Below are 22,554 nucleotides of genomic sequence, written 5' to 3' on the forward strand. Positions count from 1 at the left end.
GTTTGATACATCAGAAAAGCAGAACTTAATATTTGGTACAGAAACCTTTGTTTGCAATTACAGAGATCATCCGTTTCCTGTAGTTCTTGACCAGGTCTGCATACACTGCTGCAGGGAGGCCCACTCCTCCATACAGACCTTCTCCAGATCCTTTAGGTTTCGGGGCTGTCGCTGGGCAATACGGACTTTCAGCTCCCTCCAAAGATTTTCTATTGGGTTCAGGTCTGGAGACTGGCTAGGCAACTCCAGGACCTTAAGATGCTTCTTACCCAGCCATGACCCATCTTCAATGCAATTACTGAGGGAAGGAGGTTGTTGGCCAGGATCTCGCGATACATGACCCCATCCATCCTCCCCTGAATACAGTGCAGTCGTCCTGTCCCCTTTGCAGAAAAGCATCCCCAAAGAATGATGTTTCCACCTCCATGCTTCATGGTTGGGATGGTGTTCTTGGGGTTGTACTCATCCTTCTTCTTCCTCCAAACACAGCGAGTGGAGTTTAGACCAAAAAGCTCTATTTTGGTCTCATCAGACCACATGACCTTCTCCCATTACTCCTCTGGATCATCCAGATGGTCATTGGCAAACTTCAGACGGGCCTGGACATGCGCTGGCTTGAGCAGGGGGACCTTGCGTGGGCTGCAGGATTTTAATCCATGATGGCGTAGTGTGTTACAAATGGTTTTCTTTGAGACTGTGGTCCCAGCTCTCTTCAGGTCATTGACCAGGTCCTGCCGTGTAGTTCTGGGCTGATCCCTCACCTTCCTCATGATCATTGATGCCCCACGAGGTGAGATCTTGCATGGAGCCCCAGACCGAGGTTGATTGACCGTCATCTTGAACCTCTTCCATTTTCTGATAATTGCGCCAACAGTTGTTGCCTTCTCACCAAGCTGCTTGCCTATTGTCCTGTAGCCCATCCCAGCCTTGTGCAGGTCTAACAATTTTACCCTGATGTCCTTACATAGCTCTCTGGTCTTGGCCATTGTGGAGAGGTTGGAGTCTGTTTGATTGAGTGTGTGGACAGGTGTATTTCATACAGGTAACGAGTTCAAACAGGTGCAGTTAATACAGGTAATGAGTGGAGAACAGGAGGGCTTCTCTGTGAGAGACAGAATTCATTCAATAATTTTGCACGCCCAATTTTTCAGTTTTTGATTTGTTAAAAAAGTTTGAAATATCCAATAAATGTCGTTCCACTTCATGATAGTGTCCCACTTGTTGTTGATTCTTCACAAAAAAAATACAGTTTTATATCTTTATTTTTGAAGCCTGAAATGTGGCAAAAGGTCGCAAAATTCGAGGGGGCCGAATACTTTCGCAAGGCACTGTAGATACATACAGTACATTCTATGAGAGATGAACGCTACTGTAGGAGGTGGCTATAGGTGATAGCTAGGGCCACTCCAAATATAGTAAATTGTAAGGTTATACAGTCTATGCATTCTCTGAGTGTGTGTCTTTATACTCTTCTATCTCCGTCTCTCTCTCTCTCTCTCTCTCACACACACACACACACACACACACACACACACACACACACACACACACACACACACACACACACACACACACACACACACACACACACACACACACGCAATGAAAGCTTAATTAATGACTTGGTATGAAAAATGTGCATATCAATGATTAATTTACTGATATCTGGATTACATTTCCACACCGTCTGGGATAATCATTTCACCACTCATCATAAAGCTCATAAATCTCCAATACATCAACAGCTCCAATACCATTCACCCAAACCATAGTCCCCCTATATCACGATGGCAGGTACAGCCCATCGCTCAGTGACCATGGTCCCCCTATATCACCATGGCAGGTACAGCCCATCGCTCAGTGACCATGGTCCCCCTATATCACCATGGCAGGTACAGCCCAATGCTCAGTGACCATGGTCCCCCTATATCACCATGGCAGATACAGCCCATCGCTCAGTGACCATGGTCCCCCTATATCACCATGGCAGGTACAACCCATCTCTCAGTGACCATGGTCCCCCTATATCACCATGGCAGGTACAGCCCATCGCTCAGTGACCATGGTCCCCCTATATCACCATGGCAGGTACAGCCCAACGCTCAGAGACCATGGTCCCCCTATATCACCATGGCAGGTACAGCCCATCGCTCAGTGACCATGGTCCCCCTATATCACCATGGCAGGTACAGCCCAACGCTCAGAGACCATGGTCCCCCTATATCACCATGGCAGGTACAGCCCATCGCTCAGTGACCATGGTCCCCCTATATCACCATGGCAGGTACAGCCCATCGCTCAGTGACCATGGTCCCCCTATATCACCATGGCAGGTACAGCCCATCGCTCAGTGACCATGGTCCCCCTATATCACCATGGCAGGTACAGCCCATCGCTCAGTGACCATGGTCCCCCTATATCACCATGGCAGGTACAGCCCATCGCTCAGTGACCATGGTCCCCTATATCACCATGGCAGGTACAGCCCATCGCTCAGTGACCATGGTCCCCCTATATCACCATGGCAGGTACAGCCCATCGCTCAGTGACCATGGTCCCCTATATCACCATGGCAGGTACAGCCCATCGCTCAGTGACCATGGTCCCCTATATCACCATGGCAGGTACAGCCCATCGCTCAGTGACCATGGTCCCCCTATATCACCATGGCAGGTACAGCCCATCGCTCAGTGACCATGGTCCCCCTATATCACCATGGCAGGTACAGCCCATCGCTCAGTGACCATGGTCCCCCTATATCACCATGGCAGGTACAGCCCATCGCCCCATCAGTGACCATGGTCCCCCTATATCACCATGGCAGGTACAGCTCAACGCTCAGTGACCATGGTCCCCCTATATCACCATGGCAGGTACAGCCCATCGCTCAGTGACCATGGTCCCCCTATATCACCATGGCAGGTACAGCCCATCGCTCAGTGACCATGGTCCCCCTATATCACCATGGCAGGTACAGCCCATCGCTCAGTGACCATGGTCCCCCTATATCACCATGGCAGGTACAGCCCATCGCTCAGTGACCATGGTCCCCTCAGTATATCACCATGGCAGGTACAGCCCATCGCTCAGTGACCATGGTCCCCCTATATCACCATGGCAGGTACAGCCCATCGCTCAGTGACCATGGTCCCCCTATATCACCATGGCAGGTACAGCCCATCGCTCAGTGACCATGGTCCCCCTATATCACCATGGCAGGTACAGCCCATCGCTCAGTGACCATGGTCCCCCTATATCACCATGGCAGGTACAGCCCATCGCTCAGTGACCATGGTCCCCCTATATCACCATGGCAGGTACAGCCCAACGCTCAGAGACCATGGTCCCCCTATATCACCATGGCAGGTACAGCCCATCGCTCAGTGACCATGGTCCCCCTATATCACCATGGCAGGTACAGCCCATCGCTCAGTGACCATGGTCCCCCTATATCACCATGGCAGGTACAGCCCAACGCTCAGAGACCATGGTCCCCCTATATCACCATGGCAGGTACAGCCCAACGCTCAGAGACCATGGTCCCCCTATATCACCATGGCAGGTACAGCCCATCTCTCAGTGACCATGGTCCCCCTATATCACCATGGCAGGTACAGCCCAACGCTCAGAGACCATGGTCCCCCTATATCACCATGGCAGGTACAGCCCATCGCTCAGTGACCATGGTCCCCCTATATCACCATGGCAGGTACAGCCCATCTCTCAGTGACCATGGTCCCCCTATATCACCATGGCAGGTACAGCCCATCGCTCAGTGACCATGGTCCCCCTATATCACCATGGCAGGTACAGCCCATCGCTCAGTGACCATGGTCCCCCTATATCACCATGGCAGGTACAGCCCATCGCTCAGTGACCATGGTCCCCTATATCACCATGGCAGGTACAGCCCATCGCTCAGTGACCATGGTCCCCTATATCACCATGGCAGGTACAGCCCATCGCTCAGTGACCATGGTCCCCCTATATCACCATGGCAGGTACAGCTCAACGCTCAGTGACCATGGTCCCCCTATATCACCATGGCAGGTACAGCCCATCTCTCAGTGACCATGGTCCCCCTATATCACCATGGCAGGTACAGCCCATCGCTCAGTGACCATGGTCCCCCTATATCACCATGGCAGGTACAGCCCATCTCTCAGTGACCATGGTCCCCCTATATCACCATGGCAGGTACAGCCCATCGCTCAGTGACCATGGTCCCCCTATATCACCATGGCAGGTACAGCCCATCGCTCAGTGACCATGGTCCCCCTATATCACCATGGCAGGTACAGCTCAACGCTCAGTGACCATGGTCCCCCTATATCACCATGGCAGGTACAGCTCAACGCTCAGTGACCATGGTCCCCCTATATCACCATGGCAGATACAGCCCATCGCTCAGTGACCATGGTCCCCCTATATCACCATGGCAGGTACAGCTCATCGCTCAGTGACCATGGTCCCCCTATATCACCATGGCAGATACAGCCCATCGCTCAGTGACCATGGTCCCCCTATATCACCATGGCAGGTACAGCCCATCGCTCAGTGACCATGGTCCCCCTATATCACCATGGCAGGTACAGCCCATCGCTCAGTGACCATGGTCCCCCTATATCACCATGGCAGGTACAGCTCAACGCTCAGTGACCATGGTCAGATGTGAACTCCACTGATACACAGAATAAAAACACCATCTTTTAACAGCATACATATCATGTTGAGGAGGTGGGGGGAACCTGACAGTTTTGGAAAGAGAATTCCTTGCATTCATTGATCTAGCTCCACTTAGAAGGGGCAGGTAGAATGCAGAATTCTGTGAGTGGGGTAGAATTCTGAGAATAACATTAAAAATCTCCCTCTACAACGGGTTGTAATAGGAGGTATGTCCCTCCCATGCTGGTTTTAGATTAGCTCACTAGTGGGCTGCGGAATAATCTAAAGATGCTCACGCTGTTACCATGGAGGCGCTATGGTAATAAGGAAATGAGAGATGTCATTAAGACAGTTTAATATCTATATATACATTAAATACATACAAAACAGTTTGAAGAAACTGTTGAGGAAGCAACATTTTGAGTGGATAAGCAAGTTAAAATGCAGTGTCCGGGTTAAACATTTTGAGACAGAGTGGACGTGGCAGTCATTCGTGTGGAACTGTGATGTCGACACCAGTGTCGATTTTGTGGTGTCAACAGCCGAAAATTATGAGTTGGTCAATGGCTCATGGCTGTCATACTGATTCCTATAATGAGAAAGGGAAGAGGGATTAGACATCAACTCCCACTGAGTGACACAAATGGATCAGTTGGCTCCCATGTGTACTTCCTGCTTTCTTACAGGACCTAATCTTTCCATAATCCTTGTTTATGTCTCTAAAGTCTCGACTGATTCCAGTAAATCCTATGACCATTACAAAACATTACAGTATGCAATATTAATGTGTAGATTTAATCTATTTGTGCTTTTTGTATGGGGTAAATAAACATGTTTATTTCTGTGATGTGTTTGACATGCTACTCCCAGTCACTGTGCTACTGATGGGTGCAGCCAGCAGTGCAAAAGCTTTGCTTAGTACTGCCTCCTCCTGGTAGAAACAAGAAATACACTTCTGTCTCTGTTTCTCATCCTTCTCACTCTCTCTCTCTCTCTCTCTGCTTCTTGGCATTACTAATGATACAACTGTGCAGTTTGGGCTCTCCCATTCCTGAATATCTCCCCTCTATCTCTCTTTATTATTGCTGCTCTAGAGAGCCACCAGATGCAATGGCTGTGTGAGTGGGCAGCACTTTGTGCTCTTTGGCAGGGCTTTACATGCATGCACGCAGGCACGTGCACAAACACACACACAGACAGCATGTACTCACACACTTGGCACGCATGGTTCTGTGAGTGGACAGAGCTGTCAGGGCTTCAAGCACACACACACACACACACACACACACACACACACACACACACACACACACACACACACACACGCTTGTTTAAGCTCTTTCAGTCTTATCATCAAGTTATCTTTATTGTAGTCTCATCCACCAGCCGGCTCTCTCTCTCTCCGTTTCTCTCTCTCTATCTCTGTCTCTCTCTCCGTTTCTCTCTCTCTCTCTCTCTCTCTCTCTCTCTCTCTCTCTGTCTCTCTCTCCATTTCTCTCTCTCTCTGTTTCTCTCTGTCTCTGTTTCTCTCTGTCTCTGTCTCTCTCTGTCTCTCTCTGTCTCTCTCTGTCTCTCCGTTTCTCTCTGTCTCTCTCTCCGTTTCTCTCTCTCTATCTCTCTGTCACCAGTAATTCCAGCCTGGGTATGAGGTTATCATTATTGTAACAGGGTCAGAGGAACTACGTACCATAAAAGTAGCCAACCTGACGATCCCTCTGCCATAGTTATACATTAATAAAGACCATTACTACCAGGTCATAAACAATGTCACAGAGATGAAGGATATTCACCCTGAAGACAGTTACCTTAGAACATTAGGTCAATGTGTGAGGCTGTGAAGCAGACAGCATGTCATTGGGCTTGATCTTACAGTGTAACATGTGGTACAATAGTAGGCTATACTGTCTGTTGGACCAGAACTCATCTGGTATCTATTCATCTATTAACAAGTCAATATTACGTATTATTAGGCCTTCAAATGAAAAATGTTCAGTTGAATAACTGAGTCTGAGCTGTCTACAGTCAAGTAAGAGAGAGGGATCTGTTCCATTTAACAATGAATTCTACTCTGAAATGAACATTCCGTTAGCAGGGTTCTGTTCCGTGATTCTGCCAGTTTGAAAAGATCACTATAAGGACTCGGACACTAGTCCTGCAATAGCACAACGATTGCACAAATTGTGGTTGGTTGTTCATCAACTTAGACAGGAAAGGTTCAGAAAAACCTTGTTCTTTAGTCTAGGATTAAGGATGTCATAAACGAGTGGACTCTGGGACACTGTGTCGTTTAGCTTTGAAGGGTAAATGAGCTGGGTCAGCACATGACAAGGGCAGAAGGAGTTACTTTTAAAAGTGAACAGGAGGTGTGGTGAAACCAAAGTTGTTGTTTATTCATCGATAGCCGACAGCAGGAAACGGATCCTCAAGGTGAGTGTCATTCAAGGGTAGAGACTTGAACTCACATGCAGGCATTGTGGGTACACACAAACACGCACACAACTAGACATAATCTAACAGCACAAACTGGCCACAACGGTGTCCATGGTGCTTTGGGCTGTACATCCAGAAGGGAGCATCTGTGAGTAACTGAGTGCATCGAAAAACAACTCTGTAGTTACTACTGTAGATGGCCATGCTAGAAAGAACTAAAGTTACAATTTTGTCCGAACTAATGTGTAACTACGTACATTTTTGGTACACAATTTAGAGTTAGGGTTAAGGTTTGGGTAATGGTTAAGGTTAGGGGGAGAGGTGAAAGGGACTATGTGGTTGTAATGTTCCGTCGTTTCTAGCGTGATCAGATAGTAACAACTAAGCCACACCCTTCCTCATTTTATGATGCAGTGATCGTGTGAGTCGACTAGGGGGTGCAATAGAGACTCCTTTGTTCAACTGTCACAAAGTGCACCACAGATAAAGGAGTCAGATGTCGAACCGGATGTATAAATCTGAAGCATCCATTTTAGAACCTCCACTCACTACGTTTTGTAGACTTGACCCTTTGCCATAGTTCCACATGTTTTTGTTGTTTAGGAATGCATAAATCACACTTTAAAAGCACAAAACAAGCAACCACTGCTTTATTACAACTAAGTTCTAAGTGTGACAGTTTTACAATTCTGTTAAAAAGACTTCACTCTCACAACATGTACAAAACTGAGGCCTTGGTCTCTGTAGAAATATATGCATACAACATACTGTTACATACATTCAACACAAAATCAACATTGATTTAAGTTGCAGAAAATAAACATGTAAAACTATAGATTATTTACATTCCAATTCGACAGCACTGGGTAAAAATTTACTTGACTATTATTGATTATGAGAGGTAAGGCAGTGATCTTGCAATCACATCACACAGTTTAAGATTGTCATTGTAAAGTTAGCTAGTACTGCAGTAAACTTGTTCTCACATAGGTTAAGAAAGAACAGAGATATACACAGAGATACACACTGGCAGAGTAGAAGTGTGAGCAGGCTTTAAAGGCACATGGCTTTAGTTTGAGCAATTGCACTTTACCAACTGCATATTTCTATATAAGCACAAACTTTAAATTAAGTATTTTTACAAACTACTGTATTTCATGTAACAACAGGTATGTTTATATGCATTCAATAATATGATTAGTGTTAATACTCTGATTAATATATTAGTTTGTTTATAACATTCACATGCTTTGCGAGAAGAACGATTTCCTCTACAATCCGGTGGACAGGTCATATTCGGGCAACCTGAAAATCACCAATCAACATAAACGTTCTATCACATCGATCATATCATTTTGGGAAGCTTATCTGATTCAGAGTTTGGACATACTATATAAAGTTTGCATGTGAAAACTATGCATACTTTCAGATTTTCCAAACTCACTTCACCTGTGCCAGAAAAGGAGGCTTGCGCTGCGCATGATAGCACATGTGCAGATCAAAAACGCCACTGGAACTCAGATTGTGCTTACATGCCATTAATACACCACTGGAAGTGAGATTAATGTGTGTACATGCCATTAATACACCACTGGAAGTGAGATTAATGTGTGTACATGCCATTAATACACCACTGGAAGTGAGATTAATGTGTTTACATGCCATTAATACACCACTTGAAGTGAGATGAATGTGTTTACATGCCATTAATAGACCACTGGAAGTGAGATTAATGTGTTTACATGCCATTAATACACCACTGGAACTCAGATTAGGGTGTGTACATGCCATTAATACACCACTGGAACTCAGATTAGGGTGTTTACATGCCATTAATACACCACTGGAAGTGAGATTAATGTGTTTACATGCCATTAATACACCACTGGAATCAAATTAATGTGTTTACATGCCATTAATCAACTGGAACTCAGATTGTGCTTACATGCCAAATACACCACTGGAAGTGAGATTAATGTGTTTACATGCCATTAATACACCCCTGGAAGTGAGATTAATGTGTTTACATGCCATTAATACACACTGGAACTCAGTTAGGTGTTTACATGCCATTAATACACCACTGGAACTCAGAAACCCCATTAATACACCCCTGGAACTCAGATTAGGTGTTTACATGCCATTAATACACCACTGGAAGTGAGATTAAGGTGTTTAAAAATACACCACTGGAACTCAGATTTACATGCCATTAATACACCACTGGAAGTGAGATTAATGTGTTTACATGCCATTAATACACCACTGGAACTCAGATGAATGTGTTTACATGCCATTAATACACCACTGGAACTCAGATTAATGTGTTTACATGCCATTAATACACCACTGGAACTCAGATTAGGTGTTTACATGCCATTAATACACCACTGGAACTCAGATTAGGTGTTTACATGCCATTAATACACCACTGGAAGTGAGATTAAGGTGTTTACATGCCATTAATACACCACTGGAACTCAGATTAAGGTGTTTACATGCCATTAATACACCCACTGGAACTCAGATTAGGTGTTTACATGCCATTAATACACCACTGGAAGTGAGATTAATGTGTTTACATGCCATTAATACACCACTGGAAGTTTTAATGTGTTTACATGCCATTAATACACCCCTGGAAGTCAGATTAATGTGTTTACATGCCATTAATGGAACACCACTGGAACTCAGATTAAGGTGTTTACATGCCATTAATACACCCTGAACTCAGATTAGGAACCATTAATACACCACTGGAAGTGAGATTAAGGTGTTTACATGCCATTAATACACCACTGGAACTCAGATTGTGTTTACATGCCATTAATACACCCCTGGAAGTGAGATTAATGTGTTTACATGCCATTAATACACCACTGGAACTCAGATGAATGTGTTTACATGCCATTAATACACCACTGGAACTCAGATTAAGGTGTTTACATGCCATTAATACACCACTGGAACTCAGATTAAGGTGTTTACATGCCATTAATACGCCACTGGAACTCAGATTAGGGTGTTTACGTGCCATTAATACACCACTGGAAGTGAGATTAATGTGTTTACATGCCATTAATACACCACTGGAAGTGAGATTAATGTGTTTACATGCCATTAATACACCCCTGGAAGTGAGATTAATGTGTTTACATGCCATTAATACACCACTGGAACTCAGATTAGGGTGTTTACATGCCATTAATACACCACTGGAACTCAGATTAAGGTGTTTACATGCCATTAATACACCCCTGGAACTCAGATTAGGGTGTTTACATGCCATTAATACACCACTGGAAGTGAGATTAAGGTGTTTACATGCCATTAATACACCACTGGAAGTGAGATTAATGTGTTTACATGCCATTAATACACCACTGGAACTCAGATTATGGTGTTTACATGCCATTAATACACCACTGGAAGTGAGATTAAGGTGTTTACATGCCATTAATACACCACTGGAACTCAGATTAATGTGTTTACATGCCATTAATACACCACTGGAACTCAGATTAAGGTGTTTACATGCCATTAATACACCCCTGGAACTCAGATTAGGGTGTTTACATGCCATTAATACACCACTGGAACTCAGATTAAGGTGTTTACTTGCCATTAATACACCACTGGAACTCAGATTGTGTTTACATGCCATTAATACACCCCTGGAAGTGAGATTAATGTGTTTACATGCCATTAATACACCACTGGAACTCAGATTAATGTGTTTACATGCCATTAATACACCACTGGAACTCAGATTAAGGTGTTTACATGCCATTAATACACCACTGGAACTCAGATTAGGGTGTTTACGTGCCATTAATACACCACTGGAACTCAGATTAGGGTGTTTACATGCCATTAATACACCACTGGAAGTGAGATTAAGGTGTTTACATGCCATTAATACACCACTGGAACTCAGATTAAGGTGTTTACATGCCATTAATACGCCACTGGAACTCAGATTAGGGTGTTTACGTGCCATTAATACACCACTGGAAGTGAGATTAATGTGTTTACATGCCATTAATACACCACTGGAAGTGAGATTAATGTGTTTACATGCCATTAATACACCCCTGGAAGTGAGATTAATGTGTTTACATGCCATTAATACACCACTGGAACTCAGATTAGGGTGTTTACATGCCATTAATACACCACTGGAACTCAGATTAAGGTGTTTACATGCCATTAATACACCCCTGGAACTCAGATTAGGGTGTTTTTACATGCCATTAATACACCACTGGAAGTGAGATTAAGGTGTTTACATGCCATTAATACACCACTGGAAGTGAGATTAATGTGTTTACATGCCATTAATACACCACTGGAACTCAGATTATGGTGTTTACATGCCATTAATACACCACTGGAAGTGAGATTAAGGTGTTTACATGCCATTAATACACCACTGGAACTCAGATTAATGTGTTTACATGCCATTAATACACCACTGGAACTCATATTAAGGTGTTTACATGCCATTAATACACCACTGGAACTCAGATTAATGTGTTTACATGCCATTAATACACCACTGGAACTCAGATTATGGTGTTTACATGCCATTAATACACCACTGGAACTCAGATTAAGGTGTTTACTTGCCATTAATACACCACTGGAACTCAGATTGTGTTTACATGCCATTAATACACCCCTGGAAGTGAGATTAATGTGTTTACATGCCATTAACACACCACTGGAACTCAATTGTGCGCCGCCCCATGGGTCTCCCGGGTGCAGCTAGCCTTAGACCAATGCGCCACTCGGGAGGCATGTAAAACGTGTAGTGTACTCAAGGCTGAAAAGGGCTTCTGAAGTTTGTAATTTCCACTTTGAAACTTCTGACTTGATTCTCCTGTACAAAAAATATATTAACCCCTACAAAATGTATTATAAATAAATGTTTGATTATAATCCATATTTTAAAAAATCCTTTCTGCAGGACTATTTTCCTGCAGTAACAAACTCAGTTTAGCTCAAATTAAGATCCTACATCTGTAACTCAAATGTACCTCTATTTCTCAGATCGGGATGTAACATTCTTTTAATGGGCACAATAAAGTGGTAGATTGTTCCTTTTGTCATCGAATGCTCATTGCCTAGATATTTGTTTCTCTTCATCCACAGTGATCCTCTGGCCCACAGATCCACAGCTAAAACACATCAGTAAGAACAAGAGTTCAACATACTGGTAAAGTTGGCCTAAATTGGTTCACAATTAAGAGAATGAGGTGGATGCAGTATATATTATTTTACAGTCAAACTTACCGTCCTACAGTACTGAAGTATTTACTGAATCATCTTTATGATCATTTTCCCTCGCCAAGGCTTCCTCTGCAAAATAACAAACAAAACAGGATAGTTGGAGTGCCCGAAGTCCCATTGCCATCGCTAGATAGAGCTACCACCATATTGCTAACATCTAAATATAATTCTGTTTATGCCAGTTAGCAAACTCATTTATCCAAAGCGATTTACTGTACAGTCATGCATGCATACAGTTTTTCATTTGGGTGGCCCAGGAGGTTAAAGTTATATTCCTAACTCCTAATTGGTCCCTTCAGATCAAACATAGAAGTGGAAGATGCTGGGCTTCATACCTTCCTTCCCCTGCCCCTCTTCAGCTGCGGTTGTGTTTTGGATATAGGGGGCGCTATTTTAATTTTTGGATGAAAAACGTTCCCGTTTTAAACAAGATATTTTGTCACGAAAAGATGCTCGACTATGCATATAATTGACAGCTTTGGAAAGAAAACACTCATATTGTCTGTGAGTGCCACAGAACTGATGTTACAGAAAAAAAACAGATAAAAATCCAATCAGGAAGTGCCGCATTTTTTAAAATCGCCTCATGGCAATGACTCCTTATATGGCTGTGAAGGAGCTAAGAGTCAGCTTACATTTTCCACGTTTTCCCCAAGGTGTCTGCAGCATTGTGACGTATTTGTAGGCATATCATTGGAAGATTGACCATAAGAGACTACATCTACCAGGTGGTCGCTTGGTGTCCTCCGTCGCAATTATTGCGTAATCTCCAGCTGCAGTATTTTTCAGTTTTCTTCTGATGAGAAGCCAACTGCCACCACTGATAGATTATCGAATAGATATGTGAAAAACACCTTGAGGATTGATTCTAAACAACGTTTGCCATGTTTCTGTCGATATTATGGAGCTAATTTGGAAAAAAGTTTGGCGTTGTAAGTGACTTCATTTTCCGGTGTCTTTCTTAGCCAAACGTGATGAACAAAACGGAGCTATTTCGTCTACACAAATAATCTTTGGGGAAAAAATGAACATTTGCTATCTAACTAAGAGTCTCATCATTGAAAACATCCGAAGTTCTTCAAAGGTAAATGATTTTATTTGAATGCTTTTCTTGTTTTTGTGAAAATGTTGCCTGCTGAATGCTAGGCTTAATGCTATGCTAGGCTATCAATACTCTTACACAAATACTTGTGTAGCTTTGGTTGAAAAACATATTTTGAAAATCTGAGATGACAGTGTTGTTAACAAAAGGCTAAGCTTGTGTTTGAATATATTTATTTCATTTCATTTGCGATTTTCATGAATAAGAAACGTTGCGTTATGGTAATGAGCTTGAGGCTATGATTACGCTCCCGGATACGGGATTGCTCGACGCTAGAGGTTAACAGCACAGTAGGAGACACCTAAGGAAACGCAGAGAAGAAACACATCGACTACAGCCCCTCTATAAAGCATCTAGAAACATCTATATAAGTCTATAAACGATCAATAAATTAGCTTAAAAGCACAATAATTGATATCAAATAAAAAATAATGTCTGCTTTGTAATTTTACACTCAGTACTTGGTGCAATACTTTAGACATCCCATCTATGATGGAATAGACTAATCAAGTTTTTCAGATATTTTGAGATATGCTGATATGCATCTAATGATACTTCTGGTACTATTTCTGCATCATGCAGTCTAGAAGTAGCTCTATGACGTGCCTGTTGATGCAGACACTCCATTTGATGTGTCAGTGGCTGAAGAGAGAGAGAGAAGAGAGAAGAGTTTAGCTTAGCTTTATCATACATAGATCCTGTTTGTTGTGGTCAAGTAAAGGAAACACTTACTAGGTCCCACTTCTCTCTGGTTTTTCCAAAATTCTAGTAATGGAAAACAGAGAAGAGATATTCAATTAGGTCAATAATCTCAACAGTGACTAATGCAAGTAATACACATGTAACATGTTCATCTCCCTTCCACCGGAGCAAAGGGACATGATCGTGAGGAATCGTGATGGCAGCGAAAACAATGAATGGAACTTAAATTAACATTACTACAAAACAATGAATGGAACTTAAATGAACATTGCTACAAAACAATGAATGGAACTTAAATGAACATTACTACAAAACAATGAATGGAACTTAAATTAACATTATAACAAAACAATTAACTTCTCTAGTGTAGGGGGCAGCATTGGGAATTTTGGATGAAAAGCATGCCCAAATTAAACTGCCTACTACTCAGCAATAAAAGCTAGAATATGCATATAATTAGTAGATTTGGATGGAAAACACCCTGAAGTTTCTAAAACTGTTTGAATGATGTCGGTGAGTATAACAGAACTTATATGGCAGGCAAAAACCTGAGAAAAAATCCAACCAGGAAGTGGGAAATCTGAGGTTTGTCGTTTTTCAACTCATTGCCTATCGAAAATACAGTGTCTATGGGGTCATATTGCACTTCCTAAGGCTTCCACTAGATGACAACAGTCTTTAGAAACTTGTTTGATGCTTCTACTGTGAAGGAGGGGGGAATGAGAGGGGATTGAGTCAGAGGTCTGCCAGAGAGGCATGAGCTGACCATCCGCGCTCATGTGAAAGTTAGCTTGCGTTCCATGGCAATTCTACAGACAAAGGAATTCTCCGGTTGGAACATTATTGAAGATTTATGTTAAAAACATCCTAAAGATTGATTCTATACATCGTTGACATCATTCAACAACGAACAAGTAACACAAACAATCTCACACAAAGACATGATGATGTCTTTGTGTGAGATTGTTTGTGTTACTTGTTCGTTGTTGATGCGCCAGACTGGTTTGTTTTTCTGGGAACAGAGGAATAAATACATGTAGATTGATTGGGGAATGAAAACCAGGTGTGAGGGGAACAAGACAAAACAAATGGATACATGAAAAATGGAGCAGGGTCAGGTACCTATAGTAGTGGAGTTGAGGAGCGTGTCCAGGAGCACATGGATTTGATTCAACATCTCGTCATCGCTATGGACCTCATAGTTCAGATGATGGATCACTGGGAGAGACAAGGAGGTTCTCCAGTACCTCCTCCAGTACAACAGGAGTCCTCACTAACCGTCCCTCCTGTACCCGGTTCCAGTGGGATGCGTCTCGCCCTTCCCGGAGAGTATGATGGAACGGCGGCATGGTGCCAGGGCTTCCTGCTACAGCTGGACCTCTACCTGGGCACCGTCTATCCAGCTCCTCCGGGAAGGGAGAGGGTGGCCACCCTCGTCTCGTACCTCTCAGGGAAAGCTCTGGAGTGGGCCAACGCCGTATGATGATCGATAAACTCACACAAACGCTTGGATTGCTTTCGCTGTAAAGCATATTTTCAAAATCTGACACGGCAGGTGGATTAACAACAAGCTAAACTGTGTTTTGCTATATTGCACTTGTGATTTCATGAAAATTAAATATGTTTAGTCATTTTATTTGAATATGGCGCGCTGCAATTCAGCGGGTGTTGATGAAAATGATCCCGCTAACGGGATGGGGTGCATCAGGAAGTTAACGCCTACAGCTGCTAAATATACACAATATAACTTAACACGTTCTTTAATATGCTAATTTTACCAGACAATTTCCCTAGCTCCTCCTTTCATTAAATCGACTTCTTGATGCACCCATCCCGTTAGCGGGATCATTTTCGTCAACATCCGCTGAAATGCAGAGCGCCAAATTCAAAAATACTAAAAATATTTAATTGTCATGAAATCACAAGTGCAATATAGCAAAACACAGCTTTAGCTTAGCTTGTCCACGCTTGGCTTTATGCCTCACGGATGATGCGCTGGCCTGTTTGATATTGATTAGCCCGAGGACAGACGTGATTATGGTGCTTTAGTAGGAGCACTGAGGAGGCGCTGTGGACAGTGTGTACAGCCTGGGCTGCTGCGCCCCGAACTGAGTAATAGACGGAGGCAACCTGGAGTGCCTCTACAGGTGCTAGCTAATAACATTGAGAGCCTCTCTCGGGGGGGAATATGCTAGCACGGGACCAGTTCATACAGGTTCTCTCTCCTATGGAGCTGTGCATACAGACCCAGCTGGCTCTTCCGGAGTTATTGATGATAGCCTTGGAGATGGCTTTGGAGAGGGAGCTGGTGTGGGCTTTCAGCTGGGGCGTTGGTAGGGGTGCAGGGAGACAGACCCTCTGTGCGGGCTGGGGGGCAGAGCAGCCCAGATCTGGAAAAGCCTGCATGGGTGGCTGAAATGACAGAACTCATTTGTGCTGTGTCGGTACAGGCGGCCCGAAACACACGCCCTGGTCCCAGGATCTGCTGGGGTTGTGGCCAGCCAGGCCATCTGCGCCGGGATTGCCCCATGTCCCCCAGAGCTCAGGGAAACGGCTCGGGGTCTGCATAGACGGGGTAGTGCGGACCCCTGGCTTTCTATCCCAACCACCATCTTCTTCAGGAGGAGACCACCGGCACAGACGGGGAAGCAAGGCTCCACTTCCCCCAGAAGCATACGAGGGCAAGCTGGTGGAGCTTGTTGTTGTGGTGGGTTGGACCTGTGTTGGGGACTTTTGTCATGTCCCTGTCACTGTGGAGGGGGTGCCCTGCTCTGTCCTGGTGGACACTGGGTGAGGATAGATAATGTGCCAGGTTGTACTCAGTGTGAGCACACAACTGTGCAGCTCCACACAGTCACAAGTGAGCTGGCACCCATGAAAGGGAAGGGAATAATGACTCTGACAGTAGGGGGCAGGACTGTGCGTCATCCTGTGTGGGTGGCGGCTGTGCAGGACCCTTGTATCCTGGGGTTGGACCTTCTTAGGAGCACAGGCTGCCAGTTAGACCTAAATGGGGGCACACTGAGCTTCCAGGGAGGGCCGGCAGTCACCATGGCCCCCCCTGATGTCACATTCACACAACCCAACAAACCCTTTACTCCAACAGTTAAAGCAGCAAAAACTCATGGCTGCCCCCCTTCCCCCACATCTGTGTGTGACTTTCCCCCAGCCCCCCTGTCACCTACGGCTGTGTGTTACATTCCCCCAGCTACCTCCACGACACATCCCTCTGTGAGCCCCGGCCGCGCTCCCCCAGCCCAGCTACCCCAGATGGGAGAGGAGTGGACACTGTCTGCAGTGAGGGAGATATGGGGGAGGAACTGTGTTGGTCTTGACCCTGAACAGCAGTAACGGTTGTGGCAGTTGCTGTTTGAATTCAGAGACAGCTTTGCACTGAGTGAGGAAGAGGTGGATCAGACTCATCTGGTGCAGCATGAGATCAACACTGGTGATGCTCGACCCATCACGATGCGTCCCCACCGTATCCCGCTGGCACGCCAGGAGGCGGCAGACAAGGCTGTGTTGGAGATGCAGCGGGCATACTTCATCGAGCCCTCAGACGGCCCCTGGGCGGCGCCAGTCGTCATGGTTTCTAAGAAGGGGGGGCAAGCTGAGGTTTTGTGTGGACTACAGGCGGCTGAACGAGGTAACCAGGAAGGACTCATACCCCATACCACGTATCGATGAGTCACTGGACCTGGTTAGGGAGTTCTCCTGGTTCTCCTCACTAGACCTCCGCAGTGGCTACTGGCAGGTGCAACTCTCCCCAGAGGCCAGAGCCAAAACTGCGTTCTCCACTAACAGAGTACACTGGCAGTTCAAGGTCCTGTGCTTCGGCCTGTGCAACGCTCCAGTTACTTTTGAGTGTTTGATGGACAGTGTGCTGGATGGCTGCCCACGACAGCAGTGTCTGGCATACCTCGGTGACATCCTGGCCCATGGCAGCTCCTTCCAGTCAGCCCTGGTGGCGCTACGGCGTGTGCTGGAGAGGGTGGCTGCCGCAGGTCTGAAGCTCCACCCCGAGAAGTGCCACTTCATGAGTAGAGAGATGCCCTTCTTGGGCCACCGAGTGGGAAAGGAGGGGATCTGCACCATGGAGAACAAGGTTGGGGCTGTCCGAGACTGGCCCACCCCCACCGGCCAGCGTCAGCTGAAGAGCTTCCTGGGCCTGGCCTCGTACTAAAGGAGGTTTGTACGGGGCTTCTCAAGCGTCGCTGCTCCCCTGAACCTCATGCTGCCGAAGGACAAGGCCTTCACTTGGACAGTGGAGTGTGAGGAGGCCTTCACCACCCTCAAAAGTGCACTGATCTAGGCCCTCGTTCTCACCCCCCCTGACCTCACCTTGCCCTTTATCCTGGACACAGACGCGAGCAATGTGGGCATGGGTGGGGTGCTGGCCCAGGTGGTGCCAGAGGGGGAGAGAGTGGTGGCGTACTTCAGCAAAACATTTGACAAACATGAGTGCCGCTACTATGTCACCGGCGGGAGCTCCTGGCTGTTGTGGCTTCCGTCAAACACTTCAAGTACTACCTACCATTTACTGTAAGGACTGACCACTCTGCTCTCCAGTGGCTCATGTCTTTCAGAGAGCCAGAGGGGCAGGTGGCTTGCTGGTTGGAGGATCTTCCGCTGTATGACTTCACAGTGGTGCACAGGTCAGGGGCACGCCACTCCAACCCCGAGCATTGCGGAAACTGTGCTCCAGAGTACTCATGGGAGGGTGGGGACTGGACACTTTGGGGGTCACAAAAACGCTCTGCCGCCTCCGTCAGGGCTTTTACTGGGGGCAGCACAAGAGGGACATGGAGGACTTTTGCTGCCGCTGTGACAACTGCACAGCAAGAAAGGGCCCCCCAGGCTGCTCTCATGCTCAGCTCCAACAGGTCCCAGTGGGGGCTCCCATGGAGAGGGTGGGAGTGGATGTAGTTGGGCCGTTCCCCACCACAGACAGTGGAAACCACTGGGTGCTCACGACCTTGGAATATTTCACAAAATGGCCCGAGGTCTATGCTTTGCCTGACCAGGAGTCAGAGACCATCGTCGACTCCCTGAGAGCGGAGATGTTCAGCAGGTTTGGAGCTGCAGAGTCCATCCACAACAACCAAGGCAGAAACTTTGAGTCCCTTGTGTTCGCCACCATGTGTGAGAGGCTGGGTATTCACAAGACCCGCACTACTCCTCTCCATCCTCAAAGTGATGGCCTTGTGGAGCGCTTCAACAAAACGCTTGGACAGCAGCTGGCCATCGTCTCTGCCAAACACCAGTGTGACATCTATGCCTATGATGTAGAAATGAACAACTTCAGACATAAACCAGGAACGTTAACGTTAGTACTCTGGCACTGTTTGAACAGGAATCACAGTCCCATCCATGGTCTCTATTTTCACAACTGTCGTCTTGCAGAATGGAACCCATGCAGAGGAGCCTTGAGTGTGCTAGTGGGAGGCTGATCGATGTTGGGTGCGGTTGGGTTTACTGTTTTTTTTCACACTTCGTTCTCCTGCTGCCCATTGAATTCGTTTTTGGTCAACATTTCTATTTATGTCTTGGTTTTAAAATCCAATATTATAAAAACATTACTTGGCCACTATTACTTAGTGACAATTTGTTACTATAATTTAAGTGTTTTTGGAATGAGGGGGGTGGGCTGTGTCACAATACATTAAGTAGCCTAAACACAGTGTATTATTGTTACAGCCAGTTCCGGTTACCGGGCTCCTCGGACTTGGAGAGGAACTAGAGTTGCACCTTGTTATGTCATCACTCAAGAGCAACTGAGGTTTCTGATGTCCTGTGTTTTCAGTGTGGTAGATATTCTACGTGTCCCGATCGACAGTCAAACGTTGACTAAGGTCAGTTGTGCTTCGGAGTAATGCTATAAACTACAGACTTTAGATGCATGGTTTCAAGTTTCTTACCAATTGAACAATTTAGAATGACTACTATCAAGACAGGACTTTAAAATGATTGTTACCTCATCCCTGCAAATGGTTCCTTTTTTCCCCAGACACTTCAATCTGTCACATGTACTGTATATTCTGACATGTCAGACTTGGCTCTGGATGAAAGGACGAAGGACTTGGTGGCTGGGAACGACAAACATGGACTGGGGGCTGTTCGAGCACATTTAAGGGCTCTGGGTGCAGAGACGCAGAGTGAGGGACAGCATGCTTCGTGTTAACCCGAGGGCGGCTGCCCTCAAAGCCATGTCGCAGAGGCTGCATAGAAGATCATACCGTGTTGCTGGATCAATCTCGTTATGGCACCTTGATGGAAACCACAAACTGATAAGGTAGATGTATCTTTGTGATAGACACAATTATCTATATCACTGGTGAGAAGTTGTACATTGTAACATCTCAAATTGTTCATCAAACAACTAACAGTTCAGTAAGCAATGGCCCTTGATACCATATGTCACTCATGTGGAAAATAATTGTTTTATTGTGTTTCTGCTATTTCTGTGATTGATAGAATATCTGCATCATGAAATTAACAAACATGCTTATATTGAGGACGTACGGAGGCTTAAACAGTTGGAGCAAAGTATTTGTGCCTAAGTGTGAACAGGAATGTGGTTATTTTTCCAATTGAAGTAGATATTGTAATCACACATCTTTCAGGAAAGGAAACAGTCTAGAACAAACCCTTGTTGTAGCCTTTAGAGGGCTAACGGAAGTACTTATAGTTGTGATCCGCGGTAGACTGTTTATTAACGTTGTTCCACATTTTGGGTGTTAATGTAATATTTGGGTCTGCTGCTTAGTTAAATGCCGCAGGAACCTGATGCAGCATTTAAGTGGTAAAGGAGGATGGTGATGTTTGTATATTTAATGTGTCTTCAGCTTTTGTATCAACCAGTACGTGGTGGCATTGTTGGGTACAGAGTTCTCATTATTTCTCCGTATTTCCAGCAACAATGGCAGCAGTACTGTAATGGATTGCTTCATGAATGCGGTCTCCAGATGTGGCGTTCCCTCCAGAGTTAGGATGGACCATGGAGGAGAAAACAACACTGTCTCCAGATGTGGCGTTCCCTCAAGAGTTAGGACGGACTATGGAGGAGAAAACAACACTGTCTGCAGATATGGCGTTCCCTCCAGAGTTAGGACGGACCATGGAGGAGAAAACAACACTGTCTCCAAATATGGCGTTCCCTCCAGAGTTAGGACGGACCATGGAGGAGAAAAGAACACTGTCTGCAGATATGGCGTTCCCTCCAGAGTTAGGACGGACCATGGAGGAGAAAACAACACTGTCTGCAGATATGGCGTTCCCTCCAGAGTTAGGACGGACCATGGAGGAGATAACAACACTGTCTCCAGATATGGCGTTCCCTCCAGAGTTAGGACGGACCATGGAGGAGAAAACAACACTGTCTCCAGATGTGACGTTCCCTCCAGAGTTAGGACTGACCATGGAGGAGAAAACAACACTGTCTCCAGATGTGGCGTTCCCTCCAGAGTTAGGACGGACCATGGAGGAGATAACAACACTGTCTCCAGATATGGCGTTCCCTCCAGAGTTAGGACGGACCATGGAGGAGAAAACAGCACTGTCTCCAGATATGGCGTTCCCTCCAGAGTTAGGACGGACCATGGAGGAGAAAACAACACTGTCTGCAGATATGGCGTTCCCTCCAGAGTTAGGACGGACCATGGAGGAGAAAACAACACTGTCTGCAGATATGGCGTTCCCTCCAGAGTTAGGACGGACCATGGAGGAGATAACAACACTGTCTCCAGATATGGCGTTCCCTCCAGAGTTAGGACGGACCATGGAGGAGAAAACAACACTGTCTCCAGATGTGACGTTCCCTCCAGAGTTAGGACGGACCATGGAGGAGAAAACAACACTGTCTCCAGATGTGGCGTTCCCTCCAGAGTTAGGACGGACCATGGAGGAGATAACAACACTGTCTCCAGATATGGCGTTCCCTCCAGAGTTAGGACGGACCATGGAGGAGAAAACAGCACTGTCTCCAGATATGGCGTTCCCTCCAGAGTTAGGACGGACCATGGAGGAGAAAACAACACTGTCTGCAGATATGGCGTTCCCTCCAGAGTTAGGACGGACCATGGAGGAGATAACAAAACTGTCTCCAGATATGGCGTTCCCTCCAGAGTTAGGACGGACCATGGACGAGAAAACAACACTGTCTCCAGATGTGACGTTCCCTCCAGAGTTAGGACGGACCATGGAGGAGAAAACAACACTGTCTCCAGATATGGCGTTCCTCCAGAGTTAGGACGGACCATGGAGGAGAAAACAACACTGTCTCCAGATATGGCGTTCCCTCCAGAGTTAGGACGGACCATGGAGGAGAAAACAACACTGTCTCCAGATATGGCGTTCCCTCCAGA

General features: G+C 45.7%; 1 protein-coding gene across 3 annotated transcripts in view; it reads left to right on the forward strand.

Annotated features, from left to right (window-relative positions):
- The first annotated feature begins 6,854 nt into the window (after nucleotides 1–6,854).
- The window catches only part of LOC115132113 (uncharacterized), a 31,826-nt gene continuing 16,126 nt past the window's right edge, over nucleotides 6,855–22,554 (forward strand). Inside the window, exons 1-5 of one of the 3 annotated variants that reach the window (XM_065024137.1) lie at nucleotides 6,855–7,092; nucleotides 12,250–12,313; nucleotides 13,353–13,471; nucleotides 19,889–20,043; nucleotides 20,199–20,483. In XM_065024137.1, the coding sequence (XP_064880209.1) occupies nucleotides 20,359–20,483 (125 nt within the window). In that variant the 5' untranslated portion in view covers nucleotides 6,855–7,092; nucleotides 12,250–12,313; nucleotides 13,353–13,471; nucleotides 19,889–20,043; nucleotides 20,199–20,358. The remainder of the gene's footprint in view (nucleotides 7,093–12,249; nucleotides 12,314–13,352; nucleotides 13,472–19,888; nucleotides 20,044–20,198; nucleotides 20,484–22,554) is intronic. The other 2 variants (XM_065024141.1, XM_065024139.1) reach the window with 2 other exon arrangements.

The sequence above is a fragment of the Oncorhynchus nerka genome, linkage group LG2, assembly GCF_034236695.1.
Source record: "Oncorhynchus nerka isolate Pitt River linkage group LG2, Oner_Uvic_2.0, whole genome shotgun sequence".
NCBI classification, from domain to species: domain Eukaryota; kingdom Metazoa; phylum Chordata; class Actinopteri; order Salmoniformes; family Salmonidae; genus Oncorhynchus; species Oncorhynchus nerka.